The sequence below is a fragment of the Bidens hawaiensis genome, unplaced genomic scaffold (genome assembly GCF_021521415.1).
Source record: "Bidens hawaiensis isolate Kalapana, Puna unplaced genomic scaffold, B.hawaiensis_p1.1 tig00081608_1, whole genome shotgun sequence".
NCBI classification, from domain to species: domain Eukaryota; kingdom Viridiplantae; phylum Streptophyta; class Magnoliopsida; order Asterales; family Asteraceae; genus Bidens; species Bidens hawaiensis.
Genome location: NW_027503816.1, coordinates 12777 through 34554, shown reverse-complemented (window position 1 = coordinate 34554; position 21778 = coordinate 12777). Strand labels below are relative to the sequence as shown.

Here is a 21778-nt window from a genome sequence, read left to right as displayed (position 1 = left end):
TCATGACAAAATCCTAGAAATCTAACGTGGGCTCATGGACTCATACTAATAACAGCTAACACTAATCTAATAATCTAGTCCAATACTTTTTGTGGTATTATTTTTCACATTCAAAGTTAACTTAATGTCATGATTTAATGATAGTTTGAATGATACATGTTAGGTTGGTTATTTCCATGTTGATTTCTTGATTGTTCATGTTCAAATTGAATTGACAATTAAAGTTATATTAGTTGTTTGAATGATTGCTTCGTGTTTAGACTATATATGAAGTGTTAATTAGTTATTTATATAAACTTGTTTGAAACTTGGAAGAAGATGAAACTATGGTTTATGGAAATATATAAACAAAACAAAACAAAACCAGATTTTTATATTCACATTTCGAGGTCACAAATATATCGTCGCAATGTGTTCAAAGAAAAAAGTTTAATTTATTGAATGCATTGTTGTTGATTAATTTGACCAGGCTACAACAAAAAAAATGTTATATTATAAGGTTTTGATTCATTTATTTAAGGATATCAACTTTTTTCAATAAAACAATATGAAATTCAAATGGTGGATGACAGTTACCTTAACCTAGACAGACATGGCAACGGACAAATATCACATACCACTTTTGTTATGAGTTTGATTGTTGTAACACGGTGCTAGATATTCCAAATCAAAAGTTAATAAATAAATTGTCAACTTAAATGATATATGTACGCTTGTAAGATTGATGGCGAAGACAAAGAAACATTTCGCATTTACGATAGTGTATCTTCTATTGAAGTAATCCTTAGTTTATCGGCCGTAACTACTCGTATTAGGTATATTTTTCTGCGATTAAGATTTAAGTGTGTGAAATCAGTTTACGTAATTGGGTTTGTCATGAATAGTTAAGCGATGATTGTATTTGTTAGATTAAAAGGGACTCGCTTATGGATATATAATTTAACAGAATTTTTCCGAAGCTGAAAACTCGTACATAAAAATTGTAAGGAAATTGTATTTCTATTAAAAAATTTCTAAGTAGTTATTTTCTAATGGACTTGATATAATCTTTTACATTACATAGTGTAATCCGAACCATAAACTCTATAATCAAACAATAAACATCCAAAGATCGAAAATTAGCGACACCCATGAAAATATTTCTCATTCGATTCAATAATTCGCCAATGATTCACAAAACGTTCGTTCCGTTTACACCATACGATTAAACAAAACTAATGATCCTTAAAAATTCAACAAGGTGTAAAGACCAGTAGACAACAATAAATCTTCATTGTGACGTTCCATTTGACATTTTTGGGTATATAAATACCTGTCTAGCTAGAAACCATCTGCCAAACACTCACCAAATAAAAAAATAATATGACATGGGCTCAGCTTACACCTCTAACTGGTTGAAATGTCTGTTTAGCTAGTAAGCAACTTGGGCGGCTTTTGACTTGGTGTCAGGCTGCATCATATAAAGCCAAAGAAGCAATAAGATTTGTGTGCTTCCCTGATATCATTTCACACACACCTGTCACCTTTGTCTCTTTCCTAACACACCCTCCAATTTTAGATTCTTGAATCCATCTTTCTATATTCATCATCATCTCGATATAATTGAATTCAATTAAATTCAACTCAACTCATCGAAATGCTCAACTTCAAGACCATCAAGAAGAAAATGTGGATGTTTTCTCAATAAGATCCTCTATAATCAAACCATCTTGTCTTTTACCATCTAATGGAAGAAAATATGATCACAAATTCAAAAACTGAATCACCTTCATCTCTCTTGATTAATAAACTCATTAGATTTATGGTTACTTTTTGGTTTGCACCACCATCCGTCCGCCTGGTCTCGATCCTTAGATCGTTGATCACCGCCTTTTGTTACTTCATTTCTGTTTGTTGCTCACAATCACACACACATACACTTAGTACAATAAAGAATATACGTATAGCTAGCTATAAAGGGTATTCTCAAGAATGGATTTTTATGATTGGAATCATGAGTTTATGGACTTGGGATCCATTGGGGATGATGGATCTTTGATGGGTTTAGATGGCTTTAGTGGGGGTTGTGGAAATGATGATGGGTTGTTGATGAAGTCCTCTCAAGCTTTGGTGTTGGATGATGAGAAGAATGAGCTTGTTAAGGCTCAAAGTAAAGTGGCTGGAAAGAGAGTTGGAATAATGTCTGATGAGAAAGCTTTGGCTGCTTTGAAGAGTCATAATGAGGCTGAAAGAAGGAGAAGGGAGAGGATTAATAGGCATCTTGACACGCTTCGTGGTCTTGTACCCTGCACCGATAAGGTTTGGCTACGATCCCTTTTCTATATTGTAATTTGATCATAAATGTTGTTTTAACACCATGTTTCTGCTATAGTTTTTGTGTTTGTGTAATTGTGTTTGTTTTTACCTTCAAAATTGCGACTTATTTGGTCATATTTTGATCTTTCAAATGGATTCGATAGTGAAACATTCCGGAGAAAGAGATTTTTGCATAGTACATAAGCTATGTCATATGCTTAATTCTGTTACAATGTGCTACTTCATATTTGGATTCTTTGAATACATGAACTTATATCCATTTTTGGAATATATATGAATACAAGAAGTTAGGTTTAATACGAAAATTTGATCAAACACATATATATGTGCACTACACATGATTGAAAGTTTTATTGAAAACTTTGGTTAGTCATACAAGTTATAAATTTATAATTAATCATCTAAAAGATGAAAGTCAACCGTGTTTATGTAGTTTTGACTCGGACTCTATAACAACCATGGGAGATCATCAAGGTTGACTTTTTGTGAAGATATGATTTTTAAGTGATTGAATCTAGCATAGCAACTAAAAACCAAGAACTTAAGTTAATTGGTGGAACCTATTTGTTAATTAGAAGTTTAGAACTACTTACCTGTCATTTTCAATGTTTTTCTCATCTGTTTGACTTGCTCCATTGCTTACACTTTTGTCATTTTCATAACACATTAAAAATTAAATGGTGGCGGAAACCAGTGATGTTGATCTCCTTTTATAAACATAGAGTTCCCTTTCAGTGTTTTTGTCTTGTGAAAATTGTGACATCTCTTTTTTTTAACAGATTTTTAGTTAGAAAATTAGAGTTGATTACTACCATGGTTTACAACATGACAAGTAATGGAGGGGTTGCTTTCTTTAGTTTTTTAATATTTGGGCGTCAATGATAAAATCTTGTATATAACAATTACTGTAATAAAATATACGGTCAACTTTAATATCATAAAAATAGTTAACATTATAATTTATTTGTGTAATACAATTCAAAATGCTCATTAAGTCAAAGAAGCAACCTAAGGTTATGGGGTATACTCTAACCTTAACATAAGTTAAAATAACATGACACGTAACGATGGATTAAACTACTCTTCACTTGTGTTAAATTGTTAAAAAGGGCCCTTGGATTATGCTTTAAACGGGTTATAAAACAAAAAACAATATATTAAATTAACAATTAATAGGAGTGAGATGAAGCTAAAATAATTAAACCATTTTCTTGGGTGAGATGAAATGAAAAAGAGAAAAATAAGTGATGTTATGATTATGTGAAGTTAAAATGGGTTAGAGTATACCTATGGCCTAAGTTTAACACACTTGGTACCTGAATATTTGTAAATAATCATATAAGGAAAGGAGGTCTAAGTTGACTTTTGAGGACAAACATATTTTATTTTGAACTAAAATCAGATGAGTTTTGCTACCTTCAGTATCATAATTTAATTATGTAGCTAAAACCTGGCCAGTTTGACTTTAATGTAAGACTATGCATTCTTTTAAAATGTACACTAAGATTTTATGTTTATTTAATAGATGGACAAAGCCACGCTACTCGCCGAAGTTATCCGCCAAGTAAAACAACTTCAAATAAACGCAAAACAAGCCAGTTTAGGTCTACTCATGCCAGAAGACATCGAAGAAATCAAAATTGAAAAAGTTGATCACGTTGCAGTCAACGGAGCTTTGACTTTTCATGCATCTGTATGTTGCAAGCACCGGCCCGAGCTCCTGACCGATATAAGACGAGCTCTTAGTGACCTCAAAGTCAACATTGAAAGGGCAGAATTCTCAACTCTTGGAGACCATATGAAGATTGTTTTCGATTTCACTGCAGATGAAAATCTACTTAGTTCGGTGCGCGAAGCACTAAATTCTGTTATAGAAAAAGGGTCGATATCGTTTGATTACTCCCCAAGAACAATGCTTCCTAACAAGAGGAGGAGGTACTGTCTTTGACCCGAGCACGACTTTAGTTTCGTGTGCTTTTTCTCTGGTAAAAGTTGAAGTCTGTATATAGTTTTCTATGTTTGTGGTGTTAAAATGAATAAGGTTACATATTTGTTGATCAAGAATCTCAAGTAGAGATTTTCTTTTTGAAGTGGTGTTAAATGTTTGCAAGAGGGGTTTTATGATGTTTTTGAGTGTATCTTGTATGTTATGCAAAGAGTGAAATACCTTTTTTTAATATTTAAGATGCTTATACTAGATAATGTTGTCATTTGATGAAAATTTGTGGATTGGGCTTTGGGCCCAATGGGCCTGTTTGATGATACGTATTTAAGTTCGAAAATATTTTTGCACAAGGAACTCGTTAGGGTGCCTAAAAATATCTCTTTTTTGTTACAATTTAATAACTAGCTTTTAAACATGTGTATTACACGGGATTTGTTAGACGATCGAAATTTAGTTTTTTAATCATACGTAATTTAGTGATTTTTTTGAATTTATAGATTAATTTTAATATTATCACACACACTTTAAATGTCAGATATTTAAGTTTTACATTTTCTAAGATTGAAATAATTTTTTAGATGACGTAAAGTTAAATATTGGTGATTATCTAAACATATTAAAAATGTTTTATATGATCAATACGAATGTAAGTTAAATAGTGTTCTACAAATTGTAAAATTATAAATATTGTTTTTATTCAACGAAATTTGAAATACACACATAATTAAATATCTATTATAAACATATGCCACTAATTAGTATACGATAATGGTTCTTGAATATAAATTGGATGTGGCTCAATGGTAGAGCACTTACTGTACTAGTGAGAGGTATGGGGTTCAAACCTCACTATCATCAATTTATATGGGAGATATGAGGGATGACCCTGGCTTGCCAGGGTTCGAGTCCTGATCTCACCCGGTTTTACCGGCTCCTCGCTGTCGTGTCGTTTGGTGGGCGTGGGGGTCGGGTTTTATTCGGTGAATCCCTCAATAGGTGGACTGCTAGGGGCTCCGTCCGTCTGGACTAGTGGCCGGCTCGGGCTACCTTTAATCAATGAGGGCCGCGTACGAAGTACCCGGCGTTACTTAGTTGGCAGTTTAAAAAAATATAATGGTTCTTGAATAATTTTAACTAATAATTTAATAATTCACTATTCGATTATAAATTTATTATAGATAGATAATAGTTAAAGTTAGGATAAAATATGGTAATGACACATCATTATTATTATTTTTATTTATTAGTACCTCAGATTCTTTCTTTTTCTATGTGTTGGTGATATTTTTAATTTTGTACTTTACTTTCCAAAACTTTAGTTGAGGCATTTTCTAAAGTTTGTAATTATTAGAATGATATTTTAAAATTATAAATTTTTAAGGACCTATTCGTTAAAGCTGGATCGTTAAACCGATGTATGTATGTTTATCAATAGAACATATATTTCTATCACCATGCGCAATATTGCAGCGTGTTAACTCTTAAATTGTATACTGTAACATAAAACATAAGTTCAATAAATATATGAAGTAAAACATTGAAAAGAATAACAAAGCCGAAACGTAAAATACACACACAATAATTAATTCAATACTGTATTGTGGTGATACCTTTAAGATGAAAAAAAATAGATGTAAAAATTTGTAGTGAAATTATGGACTCACCAATGAAAGCTGACAGATATTAGCATGCGTTTAAGAGTGAGCATATATAGTGGTGTTTCAAGACAGTTCTGAGCTAGCTGACCAGGCGGTAGCACATCCAATATTAGAGCTTACTATTGCAAAGTCAGTCTTACTTTGTAGTGAAATTATGAAATATTGTAAAATACCGTTGTGTAATCTGTAAATCCAACAAATGTTTTATGTTCGGGTTTTTGGATGTGACACGCATGTTTTTAATACAAGTATCTATAGGATTTATTATGACATTAAGTGCCCACTTTGTTCGTTTATTATTTAGTTGATGAATGTAAATTATTAGTTAATTTTTATATCTACACTAAAAGAGCCAAAATATTTTGCCGACCTGACTCAACTCGATAAACAATTTAATGATGTGGCCTAACAATAAATCCCTCTTGATAGACATCCAACCATCAAAAATTTCCGACAACCATAAACAATATATGTGTAACATCCTACTTTCGGTTATAATAATAAAATAAATTTCGTTTATTTTATAGTGTGTCGTTTATCGGTTTAGATATATAAACTAATAGAAGGCGGGCTTAGACTTTAGAAGATAGAATGAGATATGGAATGGGCCTTAGGTCCATGGGCTAAAGGGATTATAAATACCCCTTAAACCATAATCCTTTCCATTTTTATCTATCTCTACACCACAACCTACACCATCAAAAACACACACAAATACCTTATACACCCCGAGCCAAGATCCAAAGGTAAATCCCGAGCTTGATAGTGATAGAACATCGTAACAAGCCAAAGCCTACATCAAGACCAGCTTGTGTTCGTAAACCGACTCGTTTAAGGTACGTTTATAGTGGAAACTTGTTCATCTATGTTCGGATTCGTTTAATAATCCTAGATCTGAGTATAAATGGTCAAAACGAATCCAACGAAACAAACCTTGCTGAAATTCGTTAATATTTGATGGTCTAAATCGACAGCCTTAAGAACCGTATACAAATGAACCAAATACACCATTTAAACACGAATGTTTGGCTGATTAGACTCTTGGGGTTTGTAGGCGCTAGTATTACGAGTTCAATGATACCAAATTCGTGATATTTCGTTGGGATTTGAGGTTCAATTGCTAATCCGTTTGTGTTGACTATATGCTGTTCTTGACGATTTTGACTTTGACCCTTGAGTCAAAGATCTGGATAAGACTGATGCTTGTGTCCATTCGTTAAGTTCAGATAACGAATCAAGTGATTCGTTATGTTCAGATAACGAATCAAATGTTTCGTTACTCACCCATTCATTATGTTCAGATAACGAATCAAGTGTTTCGTTACTCACCCATTCGTTATGTTCAGATAACGAACTAGGCTGTGTTCAGATGACGAATTAGTTTATGCTAAGATAACGAACCAGATAACGAACAAGGTGATTCGTTACTCGCCAATTCGTTACGATTAAGATAACGAATCAAGTCATGTTCAGATAACAAATCGGAATGACGAATTAGATGATAAGATGATGAATCAGGATAACGAATCAAGGAAGAAAACATAACGAATCAGAGGCAATTCGTTATAACGAATGAGTTAGAGAATAAAATAAGAATTTAAAATCCTAATGAAAAATGTGTTAAGACAGTTAATAAAAATAAAATTTTTCCAAGCTGACCTGGCAGCTCGATCCCAGCCAGGGGCTCTGCCCCTTGGACCCTGCTAGGTTTGCCGCCCCTAGAACCCCGCTGCCAGGGAAGCTGCCCCCGGACCCCCGTTCATTGAGGGTTATAATTAAACTAGAAATACGATATGGATAGTGATAGTAATTAATACGCGTAATTGTTATACAGTTAGTCGCGCACAGCTAAGGAAAGGAATAACCATTAATGGTGAACGTAATCAAGTTCAGGTGAGTTTCTAGCTCCATTTCCTTGTTATGTTTTCAGGGCTGTGTGCATACTCGATGTGATAGTTAATACACTTACCTTAAATTTGTAAGTGTATGCCATGTATGATTTATATGTTAATTATGTGTATCTTGGATAAGAATGAAAGCTTGTCGGTACGTGAACGATCTTCGGATATTGCACGTGTTGACAAGGGAGGTATGTTTATGAAAGATGAATGTGTATGATAGATATATGTACACCATATGAGTATGTATAAATTATTAAAGAAATTATATGTATGTTACGGGTATGTAAAGACAGTATGTACGAAGATGAAGAAGTAAGGTATCAGACCTTATAATATCTGAGATAGAGAAGAAAAGGATCAGACCCTAATAATATCTGAGATAGAGAAGGAAAGAGGGATCAGACCCTAATAATATCTGAGATAGACAAGAAAGGGATCAGACCCTAATAATATCTAAGATAGACAAGGAAAGAGGGATCAGACCCTAATAATATCTGAGATAGAATGGACAATAATTATATAGTATGAAAGTAATAAAGTATGAACGTATGTATGAAATTATGTAATGAAAGTAAATAAGTAAAGTAATTATTATGTATCTTTGGATGCATGATTGAAGGTAAATGTATGTATTGTATGATGTGTGATTAACTAGAACCCACTCAGCGTAGCTGGCTTTTAGTATGCACCCAGGTGAGTAGAATGAAACAGCTGGCTTGAGCGGGGACACATGGCAGAAGAATGAGAGTCTGGCATCTGAAGATGCAAGTTTTTTTATGTTTAACGTTGAAATACAAGAATGTTTTAAGACAAGTTATAAATCATTATGTAATTTTTATGAAAGTTTTATATTCCGCGTAAAGTTTTAATTAACTCTGATATTTAGAACTGTGTTATGAGTAAATCCAACGTCCAATGTAGGGCACCGGTAACAGGGCCTTACAATATGGGTACACCATTGATATCAAGGCGGATTAAATGGTGGCCCTTGCCCTTAGAATATGTATTAGTCGTTCCAAAAGAAGTTGCATCTAAGACTTGGTTCAAGGATGTCTTTTGGGTTGTAATCACAACCACTTACTTGAAAGAAGTCAATGATAATGGATATTACGAGTAATACCATATCTTGGATACTTAGTGGTCTATAGAAAAAGGCATAAGAACTTTTGAAAGTAAGTCTATGCCGAAAGAAAGAACAAATACTTTTTGTACTTTAATAACTGCAATCCGTGTTATATTGTTATAGCCGTTGGCACAACAAGTATAAAAAAATCTAGGTATGTAAAAAGCTTGAAGACAGAAAGAGAAGATATAAACGAGATGCTTTATAGTCGAAGTTGTACAATAGAGGGATCAACATGATAATTCATTTGATATATAAGTAAATAAAAGAATACCGAGTTAATCTTCATGGCTTATAAAACCTTGTTAGAATCTGATCTCAACCGGGATTTACCAGTTACCACAGTTTGCCTTCTGGTTGTAGGTTTTCCCGAAACAAGATATTGTGGGCTTGGGCTACTAGTGTTGTCTATGATTGCTGGCATATGATGCCCCTTTTGCTATTGAGTTACACCGAGTAGCCGAGCGTTATTAGTTAGTCGTTAAAAAAGAAGTTAAAAATGAGACCTTATATTGTACGCCTCGTGGTTGGAGGATGCATCATCACTTACAACATGTGTAGACTTTTGCTAAAACTCACACCTTAAGGGTTTCGATAACAACTAATGACGTTTAAAGGTAAAAAAGAATTTCATTATGTCGCATCATATCATATTATAATATCATATATTGAATGGATTCATGTATCTAAGTGGTTGAAAATTAATTACTTAACCACTTGAACATACACCGTAGCTCTTATCATGAAAAACTCATAGTTTTCTTGAGTAATGCTTTCATTATCAAGTAAATTACCTAAAACACGCTGAAAAATGTTAAGAATTAAGGTTCCTTTGAATGTGTTATGTGTTCTAAAATAACATAATTAGATAGAAGCGAAAAAGCAATAGTTTTCGGTTTAAAAATTTATGTGGACACCCACCATTAAATTGTTTACCAAATGCAACTTGGCCACCTTAATAGTATTTATTCGAGTTAAAAGGATTTAACTTGTAAACCTTAACAGAAGTGTACATCGTAGCTCCCATTTGCTTTTGATATATATGGTATTTTAGTCTAGAATGTTATGAATTTTCTGAGCATGGTTCAGCATGTCGTGCATAATACCTTTTCAGCTCCTAAATTCTAAAGCTTTGTCTATGGCCGGATTGGTTTTGCTATTCAAAAGAGCGATGTGACACAACTTGTTACCCGTTTGCCTGCCAATTTATCATAATATTTTTTATTTTAGTGAGAAAGCCCACTAATTAAAAAAAAACTTAACAAATCTTTCTTGAAAATATTGTAAATCTCATTAAATATACGGTTAGATAAATTTTGTAAATCTCGCAAATTATTAGTATTAGAGCATTCACAACTAAACCATCAAATTATGTGAGTTTTTATAATTTAAAAAGTAGTTTAGGGTGTTGTGAGTAGATGCAAGAAAAAATACATCAATTTTTCTGTATATTTGAAAAGCTACTGGTCACCCCTTACAATTTTTTAATATTTGTTGAAAATGGTTGTAAGTGAAAGAGAGAGAAAAGACAATGATAAATGTATAAAAAATATTATTTAACTGAAAAGGAGAGAAAAAATGCATGCTTTTTAATCTATACTATATAATAAATAAAGGTTCTTAATGACACATTACATCACACAAGATAGTTTTTTATAAAATTTTCTCACATCTCTCTCTTATTAAATACATTTCCCTTTTTATTAATAGTTTTATATTTAACTTTTTTTCCTTCTTAATCAATTATTTTCTCTTTTTAATAACTATTTTTTAATTTCAAAATTTAATACAAACATAAATATATTATTTAGTTTTATATAAATATGTTGTTTTAGTTATTAAGCTTTTATAAGTAACAAATTTTCACACTAATTTAGATAAAATAATTAACTTCAAATAAAGAAATTTTAACTTTATATTTGTTTTGCAATAAAGATTAATAAAAACTAAAGTCAATCACTATAGATGGTTTGATTTGTTTTTAGACAACTTGTTTTAACGCATGGTAAGTTATGTGTTTAATTATCGAAAGTAGAAATAAAAAACAAAATGAAACTACTAATTTTGATATATAGGTTAAAATTACAAATATTGTATACAAAAAATATTTAGAGATTTATGAATTTTCAACAACTTTTTATTTTCATATTGTGTAATATGTAATTTATTCTACCATATATTATATCTTTATATTATTTGAACACATTTACATTGTGTTATTATCTAAACAAACTTATTTATTCTAGCTCATGTTTTACATGGATCTTAATGCCATATGCTATTACACATAAGTGATCCTTACAAAATTTTCTCATTTCTCTCGTGTTAAATATATATTTCTTTTGCTAAAATGTTTCATGAATTTTGCCATTATAATTCTTTGTTATTTTGGATGCTGGTAATTAAATACAACATGTTTCTTACATTAGCAGGTCCTCTATCTGGATGTCTTAAGCAATATAGATGAACAAGGTACCTGAGATTCTTGGACATGTTTCTTACATCCTTGGGTACTTTAATTCTTATTTTCCTCATATGAATTAAACCACGCTTAATGTTATTTTTCACTTATTCTTATTACATTGTTACTTTAATTTTCAGTTGTTGCATACATGCATGTGTAACCCCTAATTTATGTAACTCTAATTTGACGTGTAAATTCGACCTTCCTACTGCGTTTATAATATACTTTTTTCAGGAACTCGAAACATTTAGCGGTTGGGGCTGTAGCTTTAGGCTTTTTTCTCATAGTTGGAGCCATTTAAAAGAAAGTGCAAGATGCGGATGACCCACAGGTTTTTCTTAAATCTGATTTTTACTGCTACACTCATACCAGGTGTAATTAAGCTGGTTCTTGGTGTTTTCGGGTCAACTTATTGACACGCAAAGTTTAGTTTTTTTGGTGGATACGTGACTAACTACCTAATTATTTTTTAACTATGTGTTTTATAATGTAAACAAGTTAGGGATCTTTGTATATTTTTTTCACATTCTATGATCACTGGATTCATGGGTGGGACAGCAACAGTCATCTGCCATCAACTACTTAAAAGGTATTCTTCGTTTTAAGAATTTTACTACAAATACTGATGTTATTTATCTGTTACAAAGGCCATCGTTAAGTATAAACATGAGCTATAATACTACATATTGATATGCATATATAGTGTGTTATGCAACATATGTGTGAATGTTAAAAGTTAAAAACTAAAAGGCAATGAAACGGGCAGGTCGAGTGGAGCAACGGTTCAAATTAGATGGCTTTTCCATACGGATCGAATGTTAGAAGCTTTTTTGTTTCAGTTCCTTTGGCCCAGAACATTATTGAAGTTATATATAGCTTCTAAAATTTGTCCACTATTTATTTAACGAAACTTCAAATCTCTTGGCTAAAATGTTTTATTCTTAAATGAGTTGTAAGTGATTTAAAGTAGTTAAGAGAGGAATTGAATTGACTCTCACGTGCTTTTTTTAGTCAAATAAAATGACCAGCAAGTAATTATAAATATGATCAAGGGGTGTGAATTGTTTGATCATTGAAAGTTTTGTTTTAATTTGTTTTAACACATAATTAAATAATGAAAAATGTCTATTCATGTTTTCAGGAGTCCGAAGAAAGAAAGATGTGTGGTGCTGGAGATTTTGAGATTTAAATTGGTAAATTTGTATTAACTGTATTGTGTTATACTGTTAGCAAAGGTTTGTTATTTTTCAACACTTCATCATTTGATCTTACTACAGAAAGACACTAAATGAATATATGAAGCAATAGGACACAACTTTTTTAGTTTTACCTAAATTGTAATGATGCTTTAATTTTGTTTACATAAAAATTTCTTTCATGCCATAAGTTAATTCCCGATTAAAACAAAAATAATTAAGCAAATGACTGCTACATGCTACACCTAGGCTCTTGCATTGACAACTGTTTCACCTCACTTACCAAATACATATCTTGATCATGGAATTGATATTGATTTCTAAGACGGTTGAATTGGTGAATCTGAATACGATTGGTCTATTTGTTCCTGTCAGCGAACCTTTTTTGTATACGAGTCTTTTTAGTTGTTTTTATATCTTATCTTCATTCACAAAATTAGCTTCACTCCATGCGTTGTCATTATAACCCACTGACCCGTTATGAAAACTAAAAAGAAATAGATTTTTTTATTTCTATTTTTTCCCTTTTATATAGTATGTATTTTGGTTTAATTGCAGATGAGCCACACTCAAGTAGTTTATTTGGGGGATTATAACCACAACCGAAAATACTCTAACGTAACAATCTCATTATTCATATTCAATTGCCACTTATCTTACTTTTATCTCAAGTACAAAAGTATTGTTGGCGTACGAAGTGATGGCATGCTTATGGTGGATTATGCAAAAGATTCCTAAAGACGATCTAGAATTGGGTCAGCTACGTGGATAGAGAGAGATGAAAAGTGTTGTTTTATAGAAGGGTGGAATCGTAAAGAGACATCCGAGATGAAAAGTTAGATTGAAGAATTGATTGAAGCAACAACGAGCACACTAAGCTAAGATAAGCAAGATCTCTATAATTGCTTCAAATTTGGATATAACCGTTTCAAAGTCTGATATTTTGTGTAACGTATAATTGTTTAGGCTCATAAACTTTGACTCAGATTGCTTTATTCTTTGTGAATGTCAAAAAATTTGGCATTTTTGTTTGAGCAGTCTCAAATAGATGTTTGTTAGTGGCTTGATTTTAAAACTTCTGTTACTGATTACATGTTGATGATTGATCAATCCAGTGTCTATTTTGGTTTATGGATTTTCATATTTATTGTTTAATTACCTGTTAATTGTCAACTCATTAAACATTAACAAACTGTAAAATAAACAAATCTATAATCATAATTTGCAGTTCTTTGAAGGACCCCTTGACTACTTGGGTAGCCTAAAGCAGCTATACAGCCTTTCCAAATCAGCGAAAACAAGGTCGTTTTGGTGATAGAGTCCTGAAAGGCGTTTCGTTATCGGGCCTGTATCCTATGAACCAACTTCTGGTTATTCTTTTTATGGAAAATTGTCCTTTGTTGTCTTTGGTAAGTGAACCTTCACTTTGTTTAACCTAATTTTTACTCTACTTATTATGATTTTATGAGATGAGTTTATTTTTTATAATTTGTTTACTATTTTATGGCCACGGCAACTCATGGTTTTCCATCACGGTACTTCAACTCATGCAGCTATGAAGATTTGGCAGCACACGCTAACGTGATCAACTACTAACAGGTACGTGAACATATTACAAGATAATCAGTACGTTCAATTGTCACTATGCTAACTTGGTATACCTAACAGATTATGCTGCAGGTATTTAAATTCACCTCTCTCGCTTTTTCGTGAAGTTTACGTCGCTTGAGTTCTGCTCTGTTTATTTTGTTTTCGTACACATCATTAGGACTACACATTAGGTCATTTGCCTTATCTTTTGTTGTATTAATTTGTTATAATTAGTTTACTTTTAGTCCACATATTTAGGAGTGTGCCCTGTACCTTTCATGTTTATTTTTGTTGTTTGATGGGCCATGTGGATTATGAGATAACAATAGAGGCTCTTTCAGTAGGTAATCACCAACAATTACCTTTTTATGTATATATATTTGAAGCTTTACTATTGAATCGAGAATTGGATTAGTTAGTAACAAATGTCAAACGTACATCAACTCATGACAGTTTTGCTTCATGGTGTTATGAAGCTCACATTCGGTGACAATAAGGGGGGTGGTAGCAATATTATAATCAATCAAAGCCTTAAGCGATTGCCATCTACAACAAGAGGAAAATATGGCAAGTTATATCATGTCTATAAATTTATTTATTGCATTGTAATATTACTGTATGAAGTAAATGTATTGTCTCTCCACAATATAGGCACTACCTTATGCAGACTCTTTTGGTGTTAAAGCACAAAAGAGGTTTCAAGAGGTGTGTGTTGTTTTTGGCGACGCTCTCAACTGGATGCTTACTGGTCGCCTTTGTTGTATTTTTATTTAAAATTTTGTCATGTATAACATTTTGAGCATTCAAACGTGTAATGTATTGAATACTATGTACGCGTTGTTTTTCCATTGGATTTCAACAATCCTCGGCCCGCAGCAACGCGCGGGTACGATTTCTAGTTATTACAAAGTTCAATATTATCTGATAATCACCTTGATGCTATTAAATAAAATAACATAAAAATAAAAAAAACTACTATTAACTTGATGATCCATTATTCCTTGTTTATAAAATGTAAGAGTACTTTCATTTATTACTATATCTTTAAATTCAAAATTACATTAAAAAATACAATATATATATATTTTTTTTTCTTTTCAATTAAATAATATTTTTTCATATTTCTATCATTACTTTTTTCTTCCTCATTCATTCACAACACTCTCAACGAATATTAAAAAATTATAAAGGGTGAACAGTAACTTTCAAATTTACAGAAAAATCATTGTGTTTCTCAACTCATACACTCACAAGTCACAACACCTTAAACTACTCTCTATATTATAAAAACACTATTAACTTAATATGGTGGACATGATGTGAGTACTCCAATTAACAAGGGGCAGTTTTACAATCTTATGCTGAACTAATAAAAGGTCTGATTGATTAAAAGGTAGTTTCTGAATTATTCAGTACGTCTTTGAAACTTAAATGTCAAGAGGCTCTATGAGCCATTAAAAAGTGTACCCTAACACGTAATAACTCTGACCGATTTAGATATAGTATCTTGATAGAATTGTTAAGAGGCTGCCAAACATTCCCTGAAAAATTATACATAATTATACATAAGGGAACATAATATTGTTCGACAAACATGCATAGAATGGATACAACAATATATGAAGATGCACAAATTAAAGAATTAGTCATTTCATAAATAATACTATGTTTGGATAAACTACATATTTGGGGTCTAAAAATATGATTTAATTATACAAATAGTAGTGCTAGATTCAAAAACGTTACAGAAACTAATAATAATGATTAATCAAGTGAATGTGTAATGGAAGTATCGAAAAGGATCCAACATGGTGTGGAAATTAGAAGAAGAGATAAAGAAATTATATTCATGTTTGTTTTATTGTAGTTAAAATTCTAGGAAAAGGCTTTTAAATTAGTGTTCAAGATTTGTAAAACTCTGATTTCTTAATGTGTTATATTTAAAATATTTAATTTTTAACAAAACGAAGAAATAACCATTTTATCTATATATGTTGGGGTGATCAATTAATTATATTTTTTTGTGAAAAATGAACTTGGAAAATTAATAAATGTCAAAGTTTGGTTATAAAGATCAACCCAAGCAGTGTGTTTAAAGTCCATATTGAATCTACAAGAAGAACCGTATGTGAAGAACTAAAAATCTAAATTCTACAAATAAGTAGAAGTGGAGTTGGTCATGTTTGGCAGGGGAGAAAAAGAATGATCTTTATAATTAGGATTGTCTCTGAGAATTGATGTGCCTCAGCCGAATCAAAATAAAAAGGTCTGTAAACTCTTATGAGTAGCAAAATCATATAAGCAAAAAATGAATTTAGGCCTTATTGAAATGATTTTTTTGTTTGGTTTAAACAATTAAATTTTTAAATGGGCCTACTTGGTTATGATTTAGTTGTGTACAAATTTTTTTGTATAAAAATAAGCTCAGAAATGTCTCAGGTGAGACTAGAACCTACAATCTTTTTGTTAGAAGTCAAACGCATTTGCCACTAGACCAAACTAGTTATTGTACAATGAGAGTAAAACATTAAATATACATATTTCTTTTTCATATATATATATATATATATATATATATATATATATATATATATAATTTTGTGCCCCAAAAAATTAAGTGCCCCAGCCGGTCGCCCACGTTGCCTTAAGCCTGAGCCGGCCCTGTTTACAATAAATGAGCATCTTGATTCTCATGGTATTGATTGTGACCCATGTGTGTAGGCGTGAGATCTAAGATTCTTAAATTAACTGAGATTGTTTACCACGATTCATATATATGGGGCTTAAAATTGTTGCATTCACAAATAGTTATATACGAAAACTTCGTATTATGATGTCAATATATCTTCAACCTTTTCAACTTTTTGCAGGTTATGAAAACGAAAGGAAGAGATTTTGTGGTATAAATGGTCTACATTTCCATAAAAAAATCTTCAATGTCCACTTCTTGCCCACTACACTTCAGACAACTTATAACCCATTTCTCATATCAATAACCGCCTATATATAGCTTTGTAACAGAGTTGATTTGGAAAACCCGTACTGAGACGGGTATAAAACGAGTTTCATAAGTTTGTGATAGATGTGGTTGTGCAAGTAATCATGAAAGTTGCTTAAGTTTATGCTTTGCACACCGATTCTTTGATATCCATGGTTGAGTTAGTGAGCTTAATAAAGTTAACATAAGCTTTCAAGTTACATGAGCTCACTATTATTGTGGTTGGTGAATACATTAGCAATTGAGGGTAAAATTAAAATGCAAAGGGAGACAAAAGTAATAAGTGTGAGAAGGATTACTATACAAAAAACTCGTTAAAAAAAATTAATAAATAATAAAAAAAATTATAACTCAAAATTTAAATAAAAAACAAAAAAAAAGTTAAAAAATTAAAATGCTTCCGTCATCATTTCCGTCCAATTTTTTAAAAAAATTGACGGAAATACATAATGCCGAGATCAAAGACACAAAACGAAAATAAACAAAAGACACAATAGATCCAAAATATAACACAATATTGAGTAATATAACACAATATACAGAAAAAAAGACACAATCAATTACGAAAATAAACACAAAACACAATAATAAACAAAAAGACAACAATTTTTTTCACTTACTATTGTGTTTTATTTATGAGAACGATGAAGACGGTTGAAACATTTTTGTGTTTTTACCTTTTTTTCGTTTTTTATTAAATTTTGAATTATGATTTTTATTATTTATTTATTTTTGAGATTTTTTTTGTGTGGCTACAAATGCTTCTCATCCTTTTCATTTTTGTTCTCATTTATAGAATAACTTGACCATATCAATTGATTAGTTGAGGCCAAAACTAGGGTTTTAAACTTTTATGTTTTCCCGAGTTTATTTAACTTAAGAAATGAAAGAAAAGATCAATCATTTTCATTTCTTTTTCTTTTTCTGTGAAAGCTATCCAACCTATTTTATTTTTTAAAACACACTATTTTCTTTTTTTTTTTGTTGTTAAATAAATCTCTGGAACACATCATAATTATCAATCTTCATAAAAAACTCAAAAACGCACTTTATTTATTTTTCTTTGCTCTTTTTTTATTAATGAAACTCGAAGACACAGCTGAGTATGATATATCATAGATTCATAGGCTTAAAATGATTTCTCCAAAAACAAGCTTTTTGGGACACATGGTGGATTTTGCTACCTCATTGCTCTTTTGTTTTCCAAATATTTTTCTTTATTATTTTATATCAATATATATTTAAACGTGCGTGATAGTATGTATTTGGATAATATATATGTACATCCATAATGCAAAGGACAAATTTATGGTGGTGTAATGGATTATGTTTAAACTCGAAACAGTTTCGCTGTGTATATTATTATAGAGATAGGGTAGCGAAAAGATATTAATACCCGCAAAATAGTATCCGCGAATCACACTCTCTTCCTTAGAAGTTATCCGCAGATCATCTTTACAAAAGGTAAAATAGCGAAAAACTCCAATTACCCATGAAATGATACTGCAGTCCATTCAAGACTTCCTCAGAAGTCATCCACATGTCGTTCTCATCACCCGCATAAAACTAGAAAGACACGCATCACGAAAATACAAATTGCTATAAAGGGTAACGGATTACCCGCGCATGCGGAAGCTGTCCAAGAGCAGAATGACAAGAGGCTGACATCATCAAAGATTCAAAGCGACTGTAACTAACTTCCTTCTAGAATGATAACACAAATATTCTTCCGTGAAGAACACATGAGAAGGCAGCCAATCAAAGGAAGACAAGTGAATAGGTTGTTATAACCGTATGGCTAGCATCTTGTTTTTAGTCGGATCGATTTTATGAAAATGTGTTTTTAGTGTTTATCGTACTGTACAAAAGGATTTATAAAAACACGAGTCTTAAATTAGGTATAACTAGGGTAACCACGTTTATCATGTCAATATCCAATGGCAAATGAGATATTTAAATGTGACATGAGCAAACTAAATGATATTAAAGAAAATTGAACTGTAGTTGGTGGTGTCTCCGACTTCAAAATGCGCATAATCATATGCTAAAATAATATCTGAATCAGATTTTTTTTTATTATTAGTTATCACTCAATTAGGCAGCTCTAACTTGATAGACCTTTTCTTCTTTTCGAACTATTGTTGTATTTTCTATTTACTTTACCTCATGTCTTAAGTGAGACATGACATCTATTACTAGACCAAGCTAGTGATTGTGTAACTTTGATCAACTAGTTATTTTCTTTAAATTTTATTAAAAAAAATAACATCTGATTAACTACTAATCTTTTTTATAATATAAACAACTTAAAACGAAGAAATTAAGTATAGGTTCTTTTGGGTTTCTGAGTTGGTATATGTAAACACGAGTCCACCACTACTTCTATGGATATCACATGTTTTATCATAAAGTGTTGATGGAAATATATGAGTTATGGATGCGGTACACGTCAATGGAGCACCACAATTTCTCCAATGCAAGGGATTTTGTTCTAACCACACCTAAGAAAATTTGACATTTTCTTTATATCAGCATTCATATTTCTATGTTCATATCAGTCCAGGTCAACTTCTTCCTTTTTTTTCGGGATATATAGAGAACAAGAAATTACAGCCTTTATTTTATAACTTATTTTTGAAGTGTAAAATAAAGGTTTATTAATCTATAAAAGGGTTTAAATAAGAATAAGGAGTTTCATAGGGATGGTACGAACTAATAAAATTTTGACATTTGACATTACAAATTGTGGTGAAAGAACAATTTTAGGAAACTATGTCGGTTATAATGATGAAAGTGTAATTCTAGAAAACTATGTCGGTTATTAGTAATTTTAAATCTCAAGTCTCAACCATTGATTAACATGATCAAATGACTATGATTTATTCCTAGTCTTCCTAGAAAACTACTTATTTTTAGGATAACCCTCTCCTATTAATCCAATTACACAAATATTTAAGTTATAGACAAAATGACAAAAGAGGTCATTTACGTTTGATCGTTTTTTCAATGGTCGTCCTTTAGCAAAAGAAATTGCAGATTGATACTTTATGTTTCAAAACTATATCACATTATGTACTTTAACACTAACCCGATTAATTTTTTTCATTAAATCTGATAATATACAAAGCACATGAAGGTAGTTTGTAATTTTACATATTTATTTAATATTAAAACTAAATGAATAAATACATTTAATTTAAAAGAATCTCTCTCATCCATCTGAGCATTCACCACACCACCCATCCTATATTCCTTCTCTCTCTATATCGTTCAAAACCACCATATCACCACCAATTGCCGACAACCGTCGCTCTTCTATTGGCCACCAACATATGAATTTGGGGAAGAAACTGGTCAATTTACTCATACAATAACCAAGATCTGTAAAATGGCAGCAACCCCAAGCACCACTTACCACCTCCCACTACCTGCCAGTTGGTCAAAACCCACAAGATAAGCCAAAGAAAAACCGATATCATCCATAAACCCTAGATTTCAAAACCCTGGGGTTGGAGAAAAACACAATGCCCGCAATTTAGGGCTTTTCAAAATAGAGAGAGGCGTCGTGGATGGTTCCGAACAGTGAGTAGACCGTTATTTCTGGTCGTCGTCGGGGATGGTGATGAACAGAAGAGCTGGAAGTTTGGCCATGCTCTCATCTAATCATGCTTCTAGTGGTTCATGTGAGTGGTGGTTGTTTTCGTGTATGGTGGTGGGGTGGTGTTTGGCGGTCGTCGGTTCCGCGCTGCTGGCCGGAACTGGTGATATAATGTTGAGCAGGTTGAGAAGTGAGTGATTGAGGGAGAGATGTGGTTGTTTGGTTGGTGGAGAGAGAGAGAGAGAGTTCTTCAAAATTAAATATATTTATTTCTTTAGTTTTAATATTAAATAAATATGTAAAATTACTAAACTACCCTCATGTACTTTGCACATGATCATATTTAACGAAAAAAATTAACCCCGTTAGTGTCAAAGTACATAATGTGAAAGAGTTTTGAAACATAAAGTACCAGTTCTGCAACTTCTTTTTCTAAAGGACGACCATTGAAAAAACGATTAAACGTAATGGACCTCTTTTTCCATTTTGTCAAAGTTATGTATATGTAAGTTGGCCGTTGGATGTAATTGTCAATGTACTTCTTCTAGGTTATTATTTTATGGGAAAATTCTCAAAATAAGCATTTATGAAAACGTTTTTCAGGTTTTAGGTGTCATTTGAAAGAAATTCCCAAAATAAGTATTATAATCTAGTCGTGACGAGTAGTTTGTATAACTAATTAAAAATTGACACATGTCTTTAAACTAACTATAACGAGCAAATTTACTAACCATTTACTCGTCACGACTAAATAAGTTTATGCCTTGTAATCAACGCCCACGAGTAATTCATAAGTTCTTTAGTCGCGATGAGTAGATTGTAATGTTAAACTAGTCGCGGCGAGTTAACTACTAATAAAATACTCATGTGGGGAATGTAAACTAGGTAAACTAGTCGTCACGACTAAATGACTTATGAATTACTCGTGGGCATTGATTACAATGCATGAAACTTATTTAGTCGTGACGAGCAAATGATTAGTGAACTTT

The 21778-nt window shown here is 31.8% G+C and overlaps 1 protein-coding gene across 1 annotated transcript; it reads left to right on the top strand.

Moving 5' to 3' along the window:
- The first annotated feature begins 1844 nt into the window (after nt 1–1844).
- Nucleotides 1845–4264, top strand: LOC143607368 (transcription factor bHLH106-like). The gene is made up of 2 exons (XM_077082840.1): nt 1845–2298; nt 3842–4264. Exons 1-2 carry the CDS (start codon nt 1972–1974, stop codon nt 4262–4264), a joined length of 750 nt encoding a protein of 249 aa, XP_076938955.1. The 5' UTR covers nt 1845–1971.
- The last annotated feature ends 17514 nt before the right edge of the window (nt 4265–21778 follow it).